Source organism: Geotrypetes seraphini, chromosome 5 (assembly GCF_902459505.1).
Source record: "Geotrypetes seraphini chromosome 5, aGeoSer1.1, whole genome shotgun sequence".
NCBI lineage: Eukaryota > Metazoa > Chordata > Amphibia > Gymnophiona > Dermophiidae > Geotrypetes > Geotrypetes seraphini.
Window position 1 is genome coordinate 270,144,363 of NC_047088.1, and position 24,668 is coordinate 270,169,030.

Below are 24,668 nucleotides of genomic sequence, written 5' to 3' on the forward strand. Positions count from 1 at the left end.
CCAAACCTGAACAGTCCTCATTCACTAAATTTCTGAGGGAGGTGTCGGCGGCTCTTTCTATCCCATTGGAATCCAACTCTAAGAAGTCCCAGGCTTTTCTCGACGCCTTAGACTTCGAACAACCCCCCAAAGAATTTTTAAAGTTACCTGTCCACGACATCTTACGGGAAACTTTTTACAAAAATTGGGGAAACCCTCTCACGGTACCGGGAGCCCCTCGAAAACTGGATAGTTTGTACAGGGTCATTCCTATCCCGGGGTTCGACAAACCTCAACTACCCCATGAATCTCTTCTAGTGGAGTCCACCTTAAAGAAAACTCAGAGCTCCAGTGTTTATGCCTCCACCCCTCCTGGCAGAGAGGACAGAACGATGGATAAATTTGGCAAGCGCCTTTATCAAAATTCAATGCAGGGTCATTGGCATGGGCAGACTCGATGGGCTATAGCCCTTTTCTGCCGTCAATTTCTATGTTTCTATCAAAATTCAATGCCAACAGGGCTAATAATTACACCTTCCACTTCTCCTTCTACATGAAGCATCTGGTGCAACAACTCTCCTCCTTACAAAAATACATCCCTGAACGTAAGGTGCCTATTTTTCAACAACAAATTTCCAGTCTACTCCAACTCCGGAAATTCATGGTGCGCTCCATTTATGACTCTTGAGTTAACCTCTCGAGCATCTGCCATGGCTGTGGCCATGAGGCGCCTGGCCTGGCTGAGAGTTTCTGACCTCGACATTAATCACCAAGACCGCCTGGCTAACGCACCTTGTCTTGGTGATGAACTCTTCGGGGAGTCCCTCGACTCAACCACCCAGAAACTCTCGGCGCACGAACCAGGTGGGATACTCTGATAAAACCTAAGAAGAAGACTCCACCTGCTCGCCCCTACAGACAGCAGTCTTCCTACCAACGCAGGTTCTCGGCCAGATCTCTCAACCCGCCTCAACAACAGCCTCGCCGACCTCGGCAACAGCATCAAACTCAGGCTCGCTCACAGTCTCACCAACCTGCCAAGCCTCTCCCTCCGTTTCCAAATACACAGGGAAAATGTAGCAATTAAGAGTCAGAAAGTAGCTGAAATGCAATAGAGAGAACTGACTCAGGTTAATTAAACCTCCAAGAGAAGTGCTCATAAAACTGTAACTCTGCTCAGAGACTTGTAACTCTAAAGAGAGGGAGGTAACCCTCTCTTGAAACAAGAGTTGCAGGGAACTTTTCAGTTTTTGAACCGCTTACAGTTGAAGCACTTATACTCAGTGTGATATTTGCAAAAACTATCTACTTTCGGTTGGCGGGGTCTCCTGAAGCAGTCGCCGAAACGGGGCCACGTCGGGACCCTGGAAGTTGCATGTTCTGCATTTAAGCTAAGTACAATCTTTAGCATTTCCTGAATGCAATCACCATTATTTTGGACTTTTAAAAATTTTGCGAAACACTCCATCCAAGTATTGAATATATTTTTCAAGCTTTGCATACCCTCAAGAGTTGGACTCGTTTTTACTAAAATACTATGCTATGATTTGAAATAATAACTCTTGTTTCAAGAGAGGGTTACCTCCCTCTCTTTAGAGTTACAAGTCTCTGAGCAGAGTTACAGTTTTATGAGCACTTCTCTTGGAGGTTTAATTAACCTGAGTCAGTTCTCTCTATTGCAAGCCTCTCCCTCCGGCAAAACCATCTCAGCCCTTTTGACTCCTTTCTCCAGGGCATAGCCAGTCTCCCACCATCATTGCCTCTTCCTCAACCGATCGGAGGACGCCTTCAACTCTTCCTCAGCCGTTGGGAGGTCATCACATCAGACCTGTGGGTCCTCAACATCATTCGCCACGGCTACTCTCTAAACTTCCAGACTCTTCCACCAGACAATCCTCCCATAGAGTCTGTTTCTCACTCCTCCCAATCCCTTCTCCTCCTGAGGGAGGTCCAATCCCTCCTTCTTCTCAATGCCATCGAAGAGGTACCCCCAACCCAAAGGGGTCAGGGATTCTACTCCCGCTACTTCCTGGTTCCCAAGAAGACAGGAGACCTGCGTCCCATCCTCGATCTCCGGGACCTCAACAAGTGTCTGGTCAAGGAAAAGTTCAGAATGCTCTCCCTTGCCACGCTTTACCCTCTTCTCTCTCAACACGACTGGCTATGTTCCCTAGACCTCAAAGAGGCCTACACTCACATTCCAATCCATCTGACTCCACGTCGCTACCTTCGATTTCAGGTACAGCACCGTCACTATCAGTACAAAGTGCTATCCTTTGGCCTCGCATCATCGCCCAGGGTGTTCACCAAGTGCCTCATTGTGGTGGCAGCCTTTCTCAGGTCCCACAACCTCCAGGTGTTCCCCTACTTGGACGATTGGTTAGTGAAAGCACCTACGTCTCCTCTTGTGCTACAAGCCACTCAGCACACCATCTCCTTCCTCCACCTCCTGGGGTTCGAGATCAACTACCCCAAGTCGCATCTGCTTCCCACATAGCGACTTCAGTTTATTGGAGCCGTCCTCGACACCACTCTGATGAGGGCGTTTCTCCCCTCAGACCACCAACGGACCCTGCTCCACCTCTGCCGTCAGGTGCTCCTTCATCGCTCCATTCCAGCTCGGCTAATGATGGTCCTCCTGGGCCACATGGCCTCGACGGTCCATGTGCTTCCTCTGGCGCAACTCCACCTCAGGACACCTCAATGGACGCGGGCCAACCAATGGTCACAGACTACGGATCCTCTTTCTCATCCCATCTCTGTGACATCGTCTCTTCAGCAATCTCTTCACTGGTGGTTGAACTCCTCAAATCTTTCCAGGGGTCTACTCTTTCATCTACCCCCTCACTCCATGACCATAACCACAGATGCCTCCCCCTATGCATGGGGAGCTCACCTGAGAGATCTTCGCACCCAGGGACTCTGGACCCATCAGGAACGTCAGCATCACATCAACTTCCTGGAACTCAGGGCCATGTTCTATGCTCTCAAGGCCTTCCAGCACCTTCTCTACCCTCAGGTTCTTCTCCTGTGCACAGACTACCAAGTCGCCATGTATTACATAAACAAGCAAGGCGGCACCTGATCTCCCCTCCTCTGTCAGGAGGCCATCCGCATCTGGACCTGGGCCACGGCCCACAGTCTCTTCCTCAAGGCTGTCTATATCCAGGGCGAACAGAACTCCCTGGCCGACAATCTCAGCCGCATCCTTCAACCTCACGAGTGGACTCTGGATCCTCCCACACTCTGCTCCATCTTTGCTCGCTGGGGCACTCCTCAGGTGGACCTCTTTGCAGCTCCTCACAACCATCAGCTGCCCCAGTTCTGTTCCAGACTCTTCTCTCCTCATCGTCTGGCCCCAGATGCATTCCTGCTCGACTGGACGGATCGATTCCTCTATGTCTTTCCTCCACTGCCTCTGATGTTGCAGACGTTATTCAAACTCCGCAGGGACAGAGCCACCGTGATTCTCATCGCTCCTCGGTGGCCTCGCCAACACTGGTTCTCCCTCCTGTTCCAGCTCAGCTCCAGGGAGCCCATTCCTCTTCCTGTGTTTCCTACTCTACTTACTCAGCAGCATCAGTCTCTACTACATCCCAATCTGTCCTCGCTCCACCTGACAGCTTGGTTTCTCTTGGGCTGACCTCTCCAGAGAATCTGTCTCAGCCTGTCCGTCGCATTTTGGATGCCTCCAGGAAACCAGCCACCCTGCAATGTTACCATCAGAAGTGGACCAGGTTCTCCTCTTGGTGTCTGCTGCATCACCACGATCCCACCTCATTGGCGGTGGAAACTGTACTGGACTATTTGCTCTCTCTATCCGATGCTGGCCTCAAGTCCACCTCAATCAGAGTCCACCTCAGTGCCATCACTGCGTTTCATGAGCCTATCCTCGGAAAACCGCTTACGGCTCATCCCCTGGTTTCCCGGTTCATGAGAGGCCTCTTCAATGTCAAACCACCTCTGAAGCCTCCTCCAGTCGTCTGGGACCTGAATGTGGTTTTATCAGCCCTCATGAAACCTCCGTTTGAGCCTCTTGCCACTACTTCACTCAAATTTCTGACATGGAAGGTGCTTTTCCTCATTGACATCACCTCTGCCAGGAGGGTTAGTGAGCTGCATGCACTGGTTGCCGACCCACCTTTCACTGTTTTTCACCATGACAAGGTGGTTCTGCGTACCCATCCTAAATTCCTTCCCAAGGTGGTCTCGGATAGAGAATGACACGGGGAGAGATCCCCGCAGTGAGCCGCGGGGAGCCTGCGGTTTGGCTGCGGGCTTCAGAGACTCTATACTCAAATCGCCGCAGACACGGGGAAAAAAGTTTTCACCGCCCGCAGGCGCAGGTGAAAAGATTTGTCCACGCAGGCCAATGTACCCCTTTCAAAGAACCGCTATTTACCGTGTTTTCACCGTGAGTCTTTGGTCGTGACCGGGTGTCATTTTTTTCCAGGCGGCCATGTTTGTCTTCGCGTGGTCTGTCTCCTCAACCCGACTTGCACGTTGCCGCATTGACTCCGCCCCCTAAGAAGAGGACCAATCGCTACTGCCACACCTGTAATTAAACCTCCTTCGCGGCTTTCTCCTCCCTCTGACGCGTCACTGATGACGCTACTGTTGGGAGGTTTGCTGCTTTCGCTGGGAAAGTCGGAAAGGTTCGGCGGGGGTTCGGCTGGGAGGAGGTTCGGGGGTTCGGTCTGCCTCGGTGCTCCAAGGCATGGCGCCATTACCTTTTTCGCCCCTCCCGCCCCCCCCCCCCCCTTGGTACGCTACTGCTCTCCAGCTTTCCTTAGTTTGCCGGTTTTCTTTTTCGGCCTTGTTCTCTGCCGGGTCCTGCCTACTTCCTGTTTTCATGAAGACAGGACCCGACAGAGAGGAAGGCCTGAAGCGGGCAACAGAAGTGAATTGTGAATGCTGCTGCTGCCCGATGAAGTTCAGGACATCGAGGAAGGAGCAGAGTGAAATCGGCTGCTGGCTTGGGGGTGAGTGTAGGGAAAGAATCGTGGAAGTGGAGAAATTGGCACGATGAATTTTGCTTCACCTATATTCACGTTCAATGCTATTTCAATGTTCAATAATGTGTGTTTCTCCATATGTACTGTTTCCTGTGATTTCATGATTGTTATCTAATAGTTTTTAAAATATATATTAATCAGATTCATTTGCATATCCTCTATATATCTACTGCTCTACACCTTTCTTTCTGAATTTCAATTTGTCTGCTAGGTTGTTATGATTTCTTTTGCCTCCCTATGCATTTTGTTCCTTCTATTTCAGCATGAGAATGTGTATGCTATTGGAAAGAGTAGCTCAGCCAGTCTCTTTTACTAAGCCACATTAGAGGTTTCTAGTAGGACTGTTTGTGTGGAAAAAAAAAACCAGCTCCGTGGAGGACAATTAAAAGTACATGTCGTGTTTTGTTTTTGTATAGTTATTAACTAATATTTAACTAAGTTTTAAAGAATGTTTCCTTTATATGTAAATAAAGAAAAGTATATAAAATCGTACCCGTTTGAGGCTTTTATGTATGCAGCGGTGACGGTGACGGGGCGGTGAATGGGGTTGCAGTGGCGGTGACGGGGCGGTGAATGGGGTGGCAGTGGCGGTGACGGGGCGGTGAAGGGAATGGCGGTGACGGGGCGGTGCAGAGGATGGTGAGACGGGGACGGGGACCAATTTTTTTACCGTGTCATTCTCTAGTCTCGGACTTCCACCTCAACCAATCCATTGTGTTGCCTGTCTTTTTCCCTAAGCCACATTCTCATCCTGGGGAACAGGCGTTACACACGCTGGACTGTAAGCGTGCCCTTGCATACTACCTTGACCGTACCAGGGCTCACCGCTCGTCCCCTCAGCTCTTTTTATCCTTCGACCCCAACCGTCTAGGTCGCCCTGTCTCTAAACGATCGCTTTCCAACTGGCTTGCTGCCTGCATTGCCTTCTGTTACGCTCGGGCCGGTCTCTCACTGGAAGGTGCTGTCACGGCTCACAGGGTCAGAGCTATGGCTGCTTCTGTGGCTTTCCTCCGTTCCACGCCCATCGAGGAAATCTGCAAGGCTGCCACTTGGTCCTCAGTTCACACGTTCACTACTCACTACTGTCTGGATGCCTTCTCCAGACGGGATGGACACTTCGGCCAATCTGTGTTACATAATTTATTTTCCTAATGGCCAACCATCCCTCCTCCCTCTCTGTTAGCTTGGAGGTCACCCATGCGTTAAGAATATGCTGCCTGCTTGTCCTGGGATAAAGCACAGTTACTTACCGTAACAGGTGTTATCCAGGGACAGCAGGCAGATATTCTTATGTCCCACCCACCTCCCCGGGTTGGCTTCTTAGCTGGCTTATCTAAACTGGGGACCACGCTCTCCTCCGTCGAGCGGGAAGGCATCCGCGCATGCGCGGTGCGGTCAACTAGAACTTTCTAGTTAAAAGTGTCCGTACCGGGGCTCCGTCGGTGACGTCACCCATGCGTTAAGAATATCTGCCTGCTGTCCCTGGATAACACCTGTTACGGTAAGTAACTGTGCTTTCTGCGCTGCAGTCATCCCTGCATGCTACGCTAGACCCTATACTGTAAGTCACAGGGGCTTGCGCTTAGACTATTTTATAGTCTCTGAATTACAATCTTGAGGCTGGGGAAAAAAGGTCAACTGAGGTCATCAAATAGAAAAGAGCCAGGGTGGAGAAGAGACTTTCCTACAGTTATTTATGTGTCCCGAGTGTGTTTAACTAGGTACAACAAAATCACTGCTGTCTCCTCTGGTCTCAGGATGTGCAGGTCCCTGTGTGTCCCTTATGTAACACCCCCATTCCTTTGAAGCGAGGAGAAACTGCAGACATGGTTGTAGGAGAACACATTGACCGAGAATGCAAGTCCGACCCAGCTCTGCAGAAGCGCAAGGTATGAAAACTGTCTTGATCTTGTGAATGTGATGCTTGACTTCTCTCCACAAATCTGCTGTTGAATGCTCAGGAGTGACCTCTATCCAAACTAGATCTCCCATTGTGAGGTTAGGGAGGACTAGGAGTGAATACAAGCACAAAGAGCATGTAGTGGATGGAGCACATCACATTTCCATGTCTCGCTTCCTATATGGTGACAAGCTAGCAGCCGAGTTACTCATGGATGGTGCCTGCATTTGTTACAAATCAATTTTTGGTTTGTCACCTAGATACCTTGTTTCCCACTTTTCTTTGAACCACCCAAATAATGTCACATGCAGAGTTTGTCTGTTTACATTTCCTTTCCGCTAAATTATGTTACAAAAGATTTCTGGAGAGAACTCTCTTTTCAAGCTGCCAAATTGAATGATTGGTTCAGTAAAATTATGCTAGGATCCTCTTCTTATCTTGATTTTAGAAAACTATTGAAGACCCAACTGTTTGAAAAATTTGTATCCTAACTGGTTGTTTCGTTTAATAATTCTATGCTTCTGTCATGCAATGTATCTTCTTTTAAATTGTATTTTTACTGTATGGTTGGTTCTTATTTGTTGTAATCTGCTTAGAACCATTCTTTTAAATTGCATTTTTCTTTTAAATGATATTTTCTACTGTAGGACCAATTCTTATTTATTGTATTTTGTTTTGAATTGTTTTTTCCTTTTAAAATTACTCTCCACTGTATGACTTGTGCTTATTTGTTGTTATTAATTAATGTAGGCTTCAACCCTTACATAGTAACATAGTAGATGACGGCAGATAAAGACCCGAATGGTCCATCCAGTCTGTCCAACCTGATTCAATTTAAATTTTTTCTTCTTAGCTATTTCTGGGCAAGAATTCAAAGCTCTACCCGGTACTGTGCTTGGGTTCCAACTGTCGAATCTCTGTCAAAACCTACTCCAGCCCATCTACACCCTCTCCAGCCCATCCTCCCCCAAATGGCCAAATACATAGAAACATAGAAAATGACGGCAGATAAGGGCCATAGCCCATCAGGTCTTCCCACTCTACTGACCCACCCCCAAGTCTACTATCCTAGGGATCCCACTCCTGGTGACAGGTTCCCTTGGCTTAACCCTCTAAGGCAGGGGTGTCCAATGTCGGTCCTCGAGGGCCGCAATCCAGTCGGGTTTTCAGGATTTCCCCAATGAATATGCATTGAAAGCAGTGCATGCAAATAGATCTCATGCATATTCATTGGGGAAATCCTGAAAACCCGACTGGATTGCGGCCCTCGAGGACCGACATTGGACACCCCTGCTCTAAGGGATCCCACATGGGCATACCATTTGCTCTTAAATTCTTGCATGCTGTTTGCCTCGATCACCTGCACCGGGAGCTGGTTCCAAGGATCAACCACTCTCTCGGCCTTAGTTCAATATTTAATATTATTTTCTGATTCTAGATCCTCTGTGTTCATCCCACGCTTCTTTGAACTCAGTCACCGTGTTCCTCTCCACCACCTCTCTCGGGAGTGCATTCTAGGCATCCACCACCCTCTCCGTAAAGTAGAATTTCCTAACATTGCTCTTGAATCTGCCACCCTTCAACCTCAATTTATGTCCTCTGGTTTTACCATTTTCCTTTCTCTGGAAAAGATTTTGTTCTACGTTAAAACCATCCAGATTGAGGACTCCTCCTTCGAAGCCGGCTCGCCGGGACTCTTCTCCTCCTGCTTCGATTCATTCTGTGCCTCACACTCTGGGTGCATCTCCATCGCGGAGCCTGAAGCGAAAACATTACATGACTCCACCTCACAGTGCAGCTTCTTCTGTTACCATGCATCTTGAGTCTGAACCAGTCTCTCAATACTCTAGGGAGGCTTCTCCTTCCTACTCGGCGGCTCCAAAGTCTCGTAGTCCTTCCCCAGATGAAGTCTCTGATTCCAAGTCAACTTCCTTTGCCAAGTTTGTGTTTGACATGGGCAAGCTCTCAAACTGGACCTCCATTCAGACTCCAAATATACTCCTGAATATTTGGCAGACATGGAACTCCCTCATCCACCTAAAGAGTCTTTGAGATTGCCTATGACTCCAGTTCTTAAACAGACTTTTATTCATAACATGGAAACTCCTTATTCCATCACTGCTATTCCATCTAAGCTGGAATCCCATTATCACACTGTTCTCTGTAAAGGATTTGAGAAGTCCCAACTCTCTCATCAATCCTTGGTGGTGGAATCATCTTTGAAGAAAGCCCATCCTTCCAAGATCTATGCTGCAGTCCCTCCAGGCAGGGAGGGTCGTACTATGAACAAGTTTGGTCGCCGTTTATACCAAAATTCTATGATGGCAAATAGGATTCTTAACTATAATTACATTTTCACCAATTATTTCAACCATTTTCTCAAATTGTTGCCTTCTTTTTATCCTGATGTTTCCAAGACACGTCTTTCTGAGTTCAAGCAAATCCTCAAGACTTTCTCAGTTGAGACTCTTCATGTTGCAAGCCTCATATGATGCTTTCGAATTGTCTTCCCGAGTCTCTGCCTTTGCTGTAGCCATGCGTCGACTGGCATGGCTACATATTGTTGACATGGATCACAATCTCCAGGATTGTTTGGCAAACCTACCTTGTCAAGGGAATGAGTTATTTGATGACTCTATTGAAGCAGCCACTAAGCGTCTCTCAGAACATGAACGCTCTCTTGCTTCTCTCATTCGCCCTAAACCCAAGACTACACCAGCTAGGGCGTATAAACAGACTCCACGTCATTGCCCTCAGAAAACAACTCCTGCTTTTTCCAGGCCTCCACCTCGCCATCCTCAGCAGCAGCAGCGTCAACAGAAGTCACAAACTCCTGCTGCCACCAAGCCAGCTCAGCCTTTTTGACGTTCTCAGCTTGAGCATTCCATTCTCCCTATTTCAGAATTCTCCTCTTACCATAGGGGGTCACCTGTCCACTTTTTTTCACCAGTGGGAGCTCATCACCTCAGATCTCTGGGTTCTTACCATCCTACGAGAGGGATACTCTCTTCGCTTACTTCAGGTACCTCCAGATCGCCCTCCAAGAGAATGTCCTTCCAATCAGTCGCAACTTCCCCTTCTTCTTCACGAAGCCCGGGCTCTTCTTCGCCTTCAAGCTGTCGAGGAAATTCCTCTGTCCCAGCGGAACTTGGGGTTCTATTCCCGCTACTTTCTGGTTCCAAAGAAGACGGGGGATTTGCGAGCTATTCTGGACCTCAGAGCTTCAACAAATTCCTAGTCAAAGAGAAGTTCCGGATGCTCTCTTTGCCGACTTTGTATTCCCTGATGGATCAGGGAGATTGGATGTGCTCGCTGGATCTCAAGGAGGCTTATACTCGTATCCCCATTCATCCAGCCTTTTGCAAGTACCTCAGATTCAAAGTGGGGGATCTTCATCTGCAGTACAGAGTTCTTCCTTTCGGCTTGGCCTCATCCCCCAGAGTATTTACAAAATGTCTGGTGGTGGTAGCTGCAGCTCTTCGCACCCAAGGTCTTCAAGTATTCCCATACCTAGACGACAGGCTTATCAAGGCCCCCTCTCTTCCAGGGGTTATTGCAGCGACCCAACAGACTATTATATTCCTCCAAAGTCTGGGGTTCCAGATCAACTTTCCCAAGTCTCAGTTAACCCCATCTCAATCTCTCTAGTTCATTGGGGCAACTCTGAACACTGTCCACCTGAGGGCATACCTTCCACAACCACGTCAAGATACCCTCATTCAACTTTGTCATCAAGTCTCTCGTCTTCCATCCATTTCTGCACAGCAAATGATGGTTCTGCTCGGTCACATGGCTTTTACAGCTCATGTGGCTCCTTTTGCCAGACTTCACCTTCGCATTCCTCAGTGGACCCTGGCATCTCAATGGCAACAAGCCATGGACCCGCCATCTCAGCAAATTACAATAATTCCTTTGTTGCGGAAGTCTCTCCGTTGGTGGATGCTCTCTTCCAATCTTTCCAGAGGTTTGCTGTTCCACAATCTCCCTCATCAGAAGGTTCTCGCAACCGATTCGTCTGCCTACACCTGGGGAGCCCATGTCAACGGTCTCCGTACTCAGGGTCTGTGGACTTCAACAGACCGTCAGTGTCATATCAATCTGTTGGAACTCAGAGCAATCTTCTATGCTCTCAAAGCTTTTCAGCATCTCCTCCACGACATGGTAGTTCTTGTTCGGACAGACAACCAAGTGGCCATGTATTATGTCAACAAACAGGGAGATACGGAATCTCACTCCCTTTGTCAGGAGGCTCTGAAGCTGTGGCATTGGGCAATTCTTCACAACATCTTCCTCAGAGCTGTTTACATTCAAGGTCAACGGAACTGTTTAGCAGACAAATTGAGTCGTCTTCTACAGCCTCACGAATGGACACTCAATTCTCCCACACTTCGTCAAATATTTGCCCGCTGGGGGACCCCCCAAATAGATCTTTTTGCATCCCCCCTCAACTTCAAACTGCCTTAGTTTTGTTCCCGCATTTACACTCCGCAACGTCTCGAAGTGGATGCGTTTCTCCTGGACTGGAGGGCTCAGTTCCTTTATGCCTTTCCTCCATTTCCTCTGATTCTCAGGACTCAGTCAAACTAAAGTCAGAGCACGCCACCATGATTCTGATAGCTCCTCGGTGGCCCAGACAACAGTGGTACTCCCTTCTATTTCAACTCAGCACCAGGGAGCCTCTGCTTCTTCCAATTTTTCCTTCTCTGCTCACTCAGAGTCAAGGTTCCTTATTTCATCCCAATCTGCAGTCTCTACACGTAACAGCTTGGTACCTTTCTACTTGACAGACTCTTCTCTTTTTTCTGAGTCTATTCAAGATATTTTACTTGCTTCCGGGAAACCGTCCACTCGTCAATGTTACGGCCAGAAATGGACTTGATTTTCTGCTTGGTGTTCCACACGTCAGCTGCAGCCAATGTCTTCCTCCTTGGAATCTGTTCTGGACTATTTGCTTCACTTGTCACAATCTGGACTTCAATCCACATCTATTCGAGTCCATCTCAGTGCTATTGCTGCTTTTCATCAGCCTCTTGAAGGGAAACCTCTCTCTGCACATCCCGTGGTTTCCCGCTTTATGAAAGGACTTTTTAATGTTCATCCACCACTTAAACCGCCTCCAGTGGTTTGGGATCTTAATGTTGTTTTGGCTCAACTGATGAAGCCTCCTTTTGAACCACTTGACAAAGCTCACCTCAAGTATCTCACTTGGAAAGCTGTATTCCTGATTGCCCTCACATCTTCTCGAAGAGTCAGTGAGTTACAAGTGTTGGTTGCGGACCCACCTTTCACAGTTTTCACCATGACAAGGTGGTCCTCCTTACTCATTCCAAATTCTTACCTAAAGTTGTTTCAGAATTTTACATCAATCAATCTATTGTTCTGCCAGTATTTTTTCCAAAGCCTCATTCTCATCAGGGAGAAGCGGCACTTCATACTTTGGACTGCAAACATGCCTTGGCTTTCTACCTCCAACGCACTCAACCTCACAGAACATCTCCTCAACTTTTCATCTCCTTTGATCCGAATAAGTTGGGACATCCTATCTCGAAGCGTACCATTTCCAACTCGATGGCTGCTTGCATTTCTTTCTGCTATGCTCAGGCTGGTCTTCCTCTGCAGGGTCGAGTGATGGGCCACAAAGTTCGAGCTATGGCAGCATCTATAGCTTTCCTCAGACCAACTCCTATTGAGGAAATCTGCAAGGCTGCCACTTGGTCCTCGGTTCATACTTTCACCTCTTATTACTGTCTGGATACTTTATCCAGGAGGGATGGCCATTTTGGCCAATCTGTTTTGCAAAATCTTTTTTCTTAAATTGCCAACACTCCCTCCATCCCATTTTGCTTAGCTTGGAGGTCACCCATGTGTGAGAATATGCTGACTGCTTGTCCTGGGATAAAGCACAGTTACTTACCTTAACAGTTGTTATCCAGGGACAGCAGGCAGATATTCTCACAACCCTCCCACTTCCCCTGGTTGGCTTCTTAGCTAGGTATCTGACCTGAGGATCCTCACAGGAGACGCGCCCCCTAGTTTGGGCGGGAAGGCACGCGCACATGCGTGGTGCAGCACTCGAAAGTTCAAAGATCTTCAAGCGTTTGCTTTCGAGGCTGTCCGCTGCGGGGTTGGTGACGTCACCCATGTGTGAGAATATCTACCTGCTGTCCCTGGATAACAATTGTTACGGTAAGTAACTGTGCTTTCTGGCGCAAGCCTCCTATCATTTTCGTCACCCTCCTCTGGACCGCTTCAAGTCTTCTTACGTCCTTCGCCAGATACGGTATCCAAAATTGAACACAATACTCCAAGTAGGGCCTCAACAGGGGCATCAACACCTTCTTCCTTCTACTGGCTACATCTCTCTTTATACAGCCCAGCATCCTTCTGGCAGCAGCCATTGCCTTGTCACACTGTTTTTTCGCCTTTAGATCTTTGGACAAGTTTCAAGTTTATTGTATATTTGATTGATCGCTTACTCAAATTTCTAAACGATGAACAAATCATTAAAATTATATACAATTAAAAGGGCAGCAAAACAAATAGACTAAACATACGTAACATGATAAGAACTAATAGTACAAATATGTTAAAACGACAGGAGAGGATGGGTAAGAAATATATATCGCTGGTAGAAAAGAAGACAATTATGGTAAAAAACAATAGGGAGGGAATAAACAGTGAACCTTAAAAAGGTTATGAAGATGAAATGAAACTCTAAATCAAGCTTTTTTTTTAGGTATCAAAAGCATCCTTGAAAAGAAAGCTTTTCAGTTTGCTCTTAAATTTATCTAAGTTGTTTTCTTCTCTTAAGTAAATAGGGAGGGAGTTCTCCGTCCATGCATATCAGCTTCTCAGCTCCCAGCATATACAGTTCCTACCGATTATTAATCCCCAAATGCATTAGTCTGCATTTCTTTGCAGAGGTCTTAAAGTAGTTAATACCTACTCACTGCCATTTGCCCCAGTTCTAAATTGTTCTCTTCAGTATTTTTTTGTGAATTCCACCTTCTGTTGCCTTTACCTATTGCTGGCTTTTATCTGTGTTATGTAAAGATCTGTTGCTTTCCCTGTAGCCCACACTCTTAGAACTTCTGTTATCTCAGCCCACCATGCCAGCTTCTCCTTCACTATATTTGAAATCTAGGACTAGAGAAGTACCGTATTTTCACGCATATAACGCGCGGGTTATACATGATTTTACAAACCGAGTATAACCATGCGCGTTATATTCGTGAACGCGTTGTACACATTTTTTTTTTACATAGTTCCCCCCACCCCCCGACGTCCGATTCACCCTGCAGGACCGCTCGCACCCCCACCCCGAAGGACCACTCACACCTGCACCCCCACCCCGAAGGACCACTCGCACCCCCAAAGCCTCCCCACCCCACCCCCATCATGGAGAAGCTGCCTACAGTTGTCCTGCTGCTTCCTCTGCCGGCAGTCCCGCCCCTTCTCTAAGCCCTGCGTCTGCGCTGCTTCCTCTTCCGGCGGTCCCACCCTTTCTCTGACGTCAGAGAAAGGGCGGGACCGCCGGAAGAGGAAGCAGCGCAGACGCAGGGCTCAGAGAAGGGGCGGGACCGCCGGCAAAGGAAGCAGCAGGACAACGGTAGGCAGCTTCTCCATGATGGGGGGGTGGGGAGGCTGTGGGGGTGCGAGCGGTCCTTCGGGGTGGGGGTGGGGGTGCGAGCGGTCCTTCGGGGTGGGGGTGCGAGCGGTCCTGCGGGGGGGGGTGTGAATCAGACGTCGGGGGGGGCATCAGGCTTTCAGGGTGGGGACAGGACTTCAAGGGGGAGAGGAGAGTCGGGGCGGCCAGAGGAGAGTCAGGGCGGGCGAAAGGAGAGTCGGGACGGCCAGAGGAGAGTCGGGGTGAGTGGAAGGAGAGTCGGGCGGTGACAGGAGAGTCGGGACGGCATGCGCGGTATATGGGTGTGCGCGGTATATAAAAATTTATTTACATAAATTACAGTTTCCTGCGCGCTATACCCGTGTGCGTGTTTTACACGGGTGCGGGGTATATGAGTGAAAATACGGTACCTGAAGCATGAGATAAGAGAGACCGCGACCAGCACATAATTTGGGTTCTAGTGCTGCCCTTCTATGCTGTAACCCTGGGGAAATGTTTGTCCTCTCATCTCCCCGGGGACCCCGACCCAGCACAATTCAGGCTAATTGTCCAATCCCTAGTCTTAGATCTACTGGACTATTGCAATTCCTTCTATCTACCTTGTCCTGCCAACATGATAAAACAACTTCAGACTATACAAAACACTGCCCTCAGACTGATCTACTCCCTGAGAAAATATGATCATATTACAACTGCCTTCCTAGACTCTCACTGGCTACCTATGCAAGCACGAATTCAATTCAAATTCTACTGTCTATTATTCAAAGCATTAAACAGCTCCGCCCCCCCCTATCTAAACAACCGCCTAAACCAGATCCTCACCTCAAGACAAAGAAGAACTCCAAACCCTTTTGCCTTCCCTCCACTCAAGGGCACTCAGCGCAAAAAGATGTTTGATAACCTTCTGGCGACGCAAGCAGCAAAACTTAACCACTCCATCTCCAACCTGTTGACGGCAACGGGCGACTTCAAAACTTTTCGAAAAGAAATCAAAACCCTACTTTTCAAAAAATGTATCCAGATATCTTAATCCAACCCTTCCCCTTCCTCCTAGATAAATTCTCCCCCAAAACCTCCACTTAAATAATCTCTTCCTCCCCAAAACACCAACCAAGTATTCAGATCCCTGAAATGTAACGTAATCTTATTTGTACTCTAACTGTAATCTATTTGTTATATCACACAGTAACGTACAGTCAATTTAATATCCAATTTGCAAGTTCTTCCGGAATTAATCCAGCTACCTCTCCTCCCTTGTAACAAAAAAAAAAAAAAGACAAAACTGTTGTAACTTCACTGGAAATGTCCAGTTAGCTCTTTTGTAATCCGCCTTGAACTGCAAGGTATAGGCGGAATAGAAGTCCCTAATGTAATGTAAGTATTTGGGAAGCGATGTCTCAGACGCATAGATGTGACCTTGTGATTCACAGTATTTAAAAATAAGCACGGACGTCACGTTCTGTAGGAAGACATTATGCAAATTAGTTTGTATGCAAATTCAGGTTGGAATTCGCCGAGTTAGTTGAGTTGGGCAGGACCACTAGATCTTATTTTCACAAGTAGATTCACCTGATACTCAGACTTGTTAGTATTTTTTGTCAATTGGGCAATAAGTTCAGGAGAGATACGCTGCCTACGTCAAACAATGGTAAAGTTCTCCACCCCTCTATCCTTCTCTTCTATAGGTCTATTTCAGGGATCTCAAAGTCCCTCCTTGAGGACCGCAATCCAGTTGGGTTTTCAGGATTTCCCCAAAGAATATGCATGAGATCTATGTGCATTCACTGCTTTCAATGCATATTCATTGGGGAAATCCTGAAAACCCGATTGGATTGCGGCCTTCAAGGAGGGACTTTGAGATCCCTGGTCTATTTTCATACTCCTATCCTGATCCCCTGACTCCCCTATTTCCATGGGTATTTCCCTTTCTTCTGCCTGTTTCCCACAACATTTTCCCCATTCTCCTCAGGAACTCCCTCATCCTTGATCTCTATTCCTTTTGGGGTTGGACCTCTGGTGTGTACTCCCTTGTGACCATTTTGGTTCCCCTGGGCCTCCTTTAGATAACTATATTTGTATTGAGGGGGAGGTTTCCCAAGGGAAAGGCACTTTCCTCACAGGACTCATAAGAGTATATATATCTGGGGACTTGGGGGTAATCGTCAGTGAGGACATGAAGTCTGCCAATCAAGTGGAGCAGGCTTCGTCCAAGGCAAGACAAATGATGGGCTGCATACGAAGGGGTTTCGTCAGTCGTAAGGCGGAAGTCATTATGCCATTGTATAGATCCATGGTGAGGCCCCACCTGGAATACTGTGTGCAATTCTGGAGGCCGCATTATCGCAAGGATGTGCTGAGACTGGAGTCGGTGCAAAGAATGGCCACCCGGATGGTCTCGGGACTCAAGGATCTTCCGTACGAAAAACGGCTTGACAAATTACAGCTATACTCGCTCGAGGAGCGCAGAGAGAGGGGAGACATGATCGAGACGTTCAAGTATCTTACGGGCCGAATCGAGGCGGAGGAAGATATCTTCTTTTTCAAGGGTCCCACGACAACAAGAGGGCATCCGTTGAAAATCAGGGGAGGGAAACTACGAGGTGACACCAGGAAATTCTTTTTCAATGAAAGAGTGGTTGATCGCTGGAATAGTCTTCCACTACAGGTGATTGAGGCCAGCAGCGTGCCTGATTTTAAGGCCAAATGGGATCGGCACATGGGATCTATTCACAGGGCAAAGGTAGGGGAGGGACATTAGGGTGGGCAGACTGGATGGGCCTTGAGCCCTTATCTGCCGTCTATTTCTATGTTTCTATGTCCGGGGATTACCCCAGGGAAGAATTAGGATCAGTCCTTCCCTTTTCACTGAGAGTATTGCCACTCTCATCACAAGATAGAGAAAAAGACTGAATTCAAGAAAGCATGGGACAGGCACATGGGATCTCTTAGGGAGAAGAGGAAATAGTGGATACTGCAGATGGACAGACCAGATGGGCCATTCGGCCTTTATCTGCCATCATGTTTCTATGTAATCCTACTCCCCCTTCACAACAGCACTTCCCTCGCACATGCTATCCCCAATTTCACGCATCATCCAAGCTCTACTTCTCAATGCCCAGTGCTCACATGTTCAGAGTTCTTCTCTAAGTCAATAAGGCGACTCAGTACTTCTGCTCTCAACCAACATCCTTCTTCACATGATGGCTCATCTTCCCAATGTGTGCTGCATCACCATCGAGCCAGATTCTTAGCTGCTTGCCACCTGTATTTAACCAGTCTCTGCATTGTCATCACAGGTGCCTGCTAGAGTCCTTTTGCAGCAATGGCCAAGCTTCCTAGAGGGACGTTGCCTTCATGAGGCTTCCTCCGATGGTGATTAGTAGACCAAAGGGAATGTTTTTGAGGCATAAGATGCATAACACCTTTTAAAATTCCCTTCGATGTTGCAAAGTAATGACAGATGGGTCTTGGAAAATTTCCTTTTTCTTTTGCTTTCTGCAACAGGTGTCTTTGTATAGTTGTGCAGGCAAGCTATTATGTCTCTGAGGGACTCCCTTTTCTTTGGGCCTAAGGCTTTGCAAACACTGCCTTGCTGCCAAAGGCAGTTAAGAACATACACTGTACAGTAATAATAATCCTCTGAGCCCATTTGAGTCCTTTGATTTGTTTTCTTCTCAGATTTTTACAAATAAGTGTGGAAAACCAGGCTGCAAACAAAAGGAGATGATGAAGGTGATCTGTGATCAGTGTCATGGCAACTTTTGCCTCAAGCATCGACACCCCCTGGACCACGATTGCAAGGCAGATGATCCATCCCTCTCCAAGGCAGGGTAAGCCAGGAGTCCCTGCTGATTGTTGACAGGTTGGGCTAAAGTACATTTTTGTATACTTTTTTACTGCTTATTTTTTTTTCTCCCCTCCAGGTATGCCGCAGTGATGCGAGCTCAGAAGTCTTCCAAATCTGCAGATTCTTCAGGTGGCGTTGTCTCAAGACCAGCACCTGGCACTCATCCTCAGCACAGCCAGTAAATACAAAGACATGTTGTCTAGGTCTCCTACCTATACTCATGCAGCCCTTTGGAGATAGGGGGAGTAAAATTAGAAAAAAAAAAAAAAAAAAAGGCACAAGGGCAGTAGGGAAAAAAGCAATCCAGACATTTAAAAAAAAAAAAAAAATCCACTGAAAATCAATGAATAACCAAGAAGAACAAATCGACTAAGAAATTATAATATTTAAAATCACAAATTTTACAAATTAAGGGGCTCATTTTCAAAAAAGAAAAATGTCTAAACAGGGGCATAAAGGGGCAGTTGGACTTTTTTCACCAAATTCTTCCAACTTACTATTTTCAAAACACATTTCAATGCTGTTGATCAGTAATTCATCCTAAATCTCAAGGGGATGTTAAAAGCGTGATCTCATGACTTTGGACATTTTCTGCCATAATCAGACATTTAAGAATATGTTCAGGGTACAATTTGGACATTTGAGGCTAGACCTGTTTTATTAATAAAAAGGTGCTCAAACTGACAAGATGACCACTGAAGGGATGTAAATATGACCCTCCCCCAATGGTCACTGATAACCCCACCCCCACCCCAAAAAGATGTGAATGAAACAGTACATATTGTATATACTCAAATATAAACCGAGGGAACTGATGGTTTATATTCAAGTACCGGAATAAAAGTGATCTAATCTAATCTAATCTAAACCTTAAGTTTATATACCGCATCATCTCCATGAGAATGGAGCTCGACACGGTTTACAAGAACTTAAAATAGTGGGTAGAGAAGAAGAAAAAGGATTACATGAACTTATGTGTAGAAGGGGGGAGAGAAAGGGGGGAAGGATAGAGCTACAATTTGCTGAAAAGCCAGGTTTTCAGTTGTTTGCGGAATAACTGAAGGGAGCTCAGGTTCCGCAGCGGGGTGGTGAGGTCGTTCCAAAGATCTCTCCTTCCTTCCACTCTGCAGACAGACACAGTCCTCCCCCTTTCCAGTCTTGGTCCTTACTGCCTTGGTGCTTCAGTGGTGTGGGGAACCGAAGCTATAGAACCCTCCCTCCCCTGTGTTGACTCTCACCTCAGCAACCAGCCCCCACCCCTCCCGGTCCCCCCACAGGCCTACTTTAGCTCCCTGTGAGCTGGGGCAGGAGCGATCCTTCTATTCTGCCCAGCAATCTCAGTAGTAAAAAAAAAAAAAGGCTGCCACGAGTTCCTGCAGCAACTTCATGAGACTGCTGAGTTGGTGAGGATAATAAACTGATATACCTGTATCAGTTTGAATTTAGACCATAACATGGCACAAAGAGCCTGGTTCTATAAATGGCACCTAACTTCTAGGTGCTAGTTGGCGCTGTTGTCAATCAACCACTAGGCGCCAGTTAATCATGTTTTTTTTTAACTTTTATTTTTATTCAAATTTTTTCATCGTAACAAGTACACAAACTTGAAAAGGATTTGGAAATAATCCAATAAGGTAAATGTGATTGAATTAACATCAAACAATAGATTAGTTAATTATTTAGTCCACAATTTTTGGATCCAAGAACATAGAAAATTAAAATAAAGTAAAACAAATACTTAACCTATTTAGATTGAATCGGGGACATAGTTAACCCCAGACAGCCGGTTCGCTACACTGTGGGTGGTACAAGTGAACCAATAGTGACTCCACCTCCTTATCTGGCTGTAATAAACTCACATAATTGTTTTGGATCAAAAAATAAGAAATTCTTCCCCTCTAAAGAAATACATTTTCAGGAAATTTTATAAGGAACTGAGCATCCAGAGCCAAAACTCTGAGTCTATAACTAAGAAACTATTTTCTTCTTTTTGTGTTTCTTTAGACAAGTCAGGAAAAAACACATACAGTGGAACCGAAAAACTTATCATTCAAGTGCCTAAAATATGTCCTTAGAATTAAGTCCCTATCAAACTCTAGAGCAAAAATCACAATGAGAGTAGTTCTCTCCGATATTGTTTCAAGTGAGTCCTCCCAAAAAATTGTTAAATTTAAGTCACTCTACTGTTGTTCTAGTTCTCGTCCAGTTAATCACTTTTAGTGGTGCCTAGGTGTCCCTGTGGTAGGTGCCAGTATAATTTACTGATGCCTAAGTCAACCATGCCTGTTCTCCACCCCTAACCAGGTGTTGTGCAGTATTCCACACAAAATTTAAATTGATACATTTTTTTAATTGGTTTAATTTTTTAAATTGGTTTACAGTGGTGGTGTCAGTTTTCTCAGTTTATTGGTGTCAATTATCACACCATTTAAACCAATTGAAAACAATTTAGTTCCACGTAGAATTAATAGTTAGGTGTTGGAATTAAGTTGGGCGTCATTTACAGAATCAGGCCCAAAGATTTCATTTGTTGTCACTTTGTCAGAATCTAGATGACTCTATCACAAAGGCAAATAATTATTGGTATCATTAGATGTAGTTTTTGCTTTTGATGACCATAAATCACAAGAATTTTGTAAAATGATTAAGTTGCGACATCACTGAGAAAGTGCTAGCTTGGTTTAAATCTTATTTTCTTTAGCGTCCCTCTAGACTAGCATAGAATGGATGGGTTTAAGCTCCTCTGTCAGCAGGTGAAGACTAAGAACACATTCACTTTTGGCAGTAGTAAAAGTGGGCTTTTCAGTCCCGTCTACAATCAGTCTGTTCTCAGTCTTCAGCAAGTGGAGGTGGTAAGCTTGTGCAGTCTTTCCTCTGGTTAGTTAGGGCCTGTTGGATCTAGTTAGTGGCCTTTTTTGGTCCCTGGGTTCTTGTCCAGATAGAGCTTGGGGGGACCCTTTCAGGAGTCTGTGTGACCTCGGGGGTGCCACACTCGACTGTATCAAGTCCCTCCCCCCATTTTCCCCCCACTTCCCAATTTTTGTGCTTAGAAGTGCCTCAGCTGTAAGCCTTGCCACACCTGTAAACTGTTATCTGTCTGAGAGGTTCAGTACAGGCTTTATACAGATGATTTACAGGTTGTCAGTTTACTGCAAAATTTATTTAAGTGGTATTTTGAAATTTCTAGAATTGGAACATTCAAACTATCGATTTTGAATGAATGCTAAATCAGTTATATCTGAATACTGCCAAACCATATCAGAGTCAATATCGGGTAATGGGATTTCAATCCCTGTATGTTACCAGATTAGAAATTGGGGTGTGATATTGGATTATTCATTGTCTTTTTTTAAATCACAATTGAAAATAATTAAGGCTGATTTTTTAAAGTTGAGAATGATGTCTAAGTTAAAAGAAAAGGAGATTATGTACTTACCCTGGTAAAATCTTTTCCAGTAGATAGGTGAGACATTCTAGACCATAGGGTTCTTTCCCACTAGTCTCGGTCTGCAGAAGAAATCCGTTTTTCACTCTGCCTCTAGTGTACTTCACAGGCTAGTTTAGCGCTCTCTAGCAGTCAGTACCCAAGCTTCGAGAAACACACTCATCTGTGAAGTAGAGGCACCTGTAACGACAGGCTAAACTATTGTTCTGCTCAAACTATTAAACAGTACCGTTAACTTCCAACAGAGGCGTCAAAGGAGTTCGGAAGTACTCCCACAACAGGTTATACATATATACAAACTATTGTTAACCCCAAAGGGTTAACCGGTCTCCACGAAATAGATTGGATAAGCAGGAGGAGACTGGAATCTGAAATGGGCACAGCAAGGAAAGGGCAGGTGTCTAGAATGTCTCACTAGGTAAGTACATAATCTCCTTTTCCAGTGCAATAGGTGAGACATTCTAGACCAGTGGTTCCCAGTGGTTCAGGCTAGCCTTAATGAATATGCATGAGAGAGATTTGTATATAATGGAAGTGATAGGCATGCAGATCTGCTCCATGCATATTCATTAGGGCTAGCCTGAAAACCCAATTGGCCTGGTGGTCCTCCAGGACAGGGTAGGAACCACTGTTCTAGACCATAGGGACATACAAAAGCCAGTCCCCCAAGAAAGCTAGCGTGGGCTTGCTGCGTCGGCCCCTACGACCGAGGACCCAAATGGCAGAGTCCTGTCTAGCAGCAACAGCCACTCTGCAGAACTTGGCAAACGTGTGAAAAGAAAACCATGTCGCCGCCCTGCAAATCTCAGGAGAAACGGATCTAGCTTCTGTCCATGAAGAAGCTACACTCCTGGCAGAAAGTGCTTTAAAATAAATAGGGGTCAGTCGCCCCACAAGAATGTAAGTGGACTAAATGGCTGTACGAATCCATCTACAGATCATAGCCTTAGAAGCCGGAGAACCCCGCAGAATAAAATGAGCCACCACAACAGGTGGTCAGAAAGCGAAACTCTTGAGAAACTCACCAGTAATGCCGGAGCACCCTGCACACATCCAAATTCTTTAGAAGATGATTCCGAGATTGGAACCCGTCAGCAGAACAGCAAGGAAACACTTAAGAAAGACATGGCGATACTTGAGAGGGTCCAGAGGAGAGCAACTAGGATGATAAAAGGAATGGAGAACCTTTCATATGCCGAAAGGTTAGACAAACTGGGGCTCTTTACCCTGGAAAAGCGGAGACTGAGAGGAGACATGATACAGACGTATAAAATCATGAAAGGCATAGAGAAGGTGGAGAGGGACAGATTCAAAACGAATGCAAGGAGGTTTTTCTTCACTCAGAGGGTGGTAGACACCTGGAACACGCTTCCAAATGAGGTAATAGGACAGAGTACAATACTGGGTTTCAAAAAGGGACTGGATGACTTCCTGGAAGCGAAGGGGATTGCAGGGTATAGATAGAAGGTTATTCTACAGGACATAAGCGAAAAGCGTATGAGAGTTTTAGGGTAGGAGCACTATCAGGTCCTGGACCTGAGGGGCCGCCGCGTGAGCGGACTGCCGGGCACGATGGACCTCCGGTCTGACCCGACAGAGGCAATTCTTATGTTATGTTTTTATATGACATGGAAAGCCGAAACCACCTTCAGCAAAAAAGGAAGGAACTGTCTGCTCTTAGGAACTCGGAGCAAAGGTTGTTGACAACGACAACACCTGCCATTCGGAAACTCTATGGTCCCAAGAGAGAGTGACCAGAAAAAAACAGTCTGGAGTGTGAAATCCCGGAAAGAAGCATCTCTCAGCAGTTCAAAAGGAGCCCTGGCAAAGCCAGACAGCACCACATTAAGATCCCAGACTGGGAATGGATTCTTTAATGGGTGGCCAGACCCAAAGATATTTTTGCAAAACCAAGCAACTCCAAAGAGAACTGCCAATCTTGGGATCTAGAACTTGACAGACCAGCCACCGAGATCCGCTGAGACGCCACCGTGAAGCCTTTATCCAGACCTGCTTAAAGAAAGTAAGGACCCGTGACACCTGAGTCGAATAAGGGTCCGCCTGTTCTTGGGCACTCCAGCGCTTTAAAGATCTTCTACATCTTAGCGTATTTGATTTATGTTTGAATTGTAGGGAAATTAAACTATGATCAGTCCATGGAACTGGATCAGCTTTTGGAGATGAAAAATCCGCAGAAAGATGTTTAGACGTGAAGACCACACAACAAATGCCCCTGAAAAGGTAGCCGCACCATAGTTGCCTCGGAGGAGGAAACATCAGCCCACTGAAAATTGCAAGAGGACCTTGTCAGCCTGGGAGACTGGGTGTCAAAACGGCAGATGATGTTTAATGTGAGCAAGTGCAAAGTGATGCATGTGGGAAAGAGAACTCGAACTACAGCTGTGATGCTGGGTTCTGTGTTAGGAGTCACTGCCCAGGAAAAGGATCTAGGTGTCATCTTTGAGGATACGTTGAAGCCCTCGGCTCAATGTGCAGCGGCTGCTAAGAAAGCAAATAGAATGTTAGGAATTATCAGGAAAGGAATGGAAAACAAAGCTGAAAGTGTTATAATGCTCTTGGAACGCTCTATGGTATGGCTGCACCTTGAATACAATGTGTATTTCTGGTCACCGTATCTCAAAAAAGATATAGCGGAATTAGAAAAGGTACAGAGAAAGGCAAGAAAAATGATAAAGGGATGGGACGACTTCCCTATGATGAGGAGAGCTTAAAACGGCTAGGGCTCTTCAGTTTGGAGAAGAGTTGGCTCAGGGGTGATATGATAGAGTTCTATAAAATACTGAGTGGAGTGGAAAGAGTAAATGTAAATTGCTTGCTCACATTTTTAACATAAC

At 46.2% G+C, this 24,668-nt stretch overlaps 1 protein-coding gene across 1 annotated transcript in view; it reads left to right on the top strand.

The window, feature by feature from the left end:
- The window catches only part of ZFAND2B (zinc finger AN1-type containing 2B), a 93,863-nt gene that overhangs the window by 11,150 nt on the left and 58,045 nt on the right, over window positions 1–24,668 (top strand). The window contains exons 3-5 of the mRNA XM_033945382.1: window positions 6,752–6,883; window positions 18,200–18,351; window positions 18,445–18,546. Coding sequence (XP_033801273.1) covers window positions 6,752–6,883; window positions 18,200–18,351; window positions 18,445–18,546 — 386 coding nt within the window. The remainder of the gene's footprint in view (window positions 1–6,751; window positions 6,884–18,199; window positions 18,352–18,444; window positions 18,547–24,668) is intronic.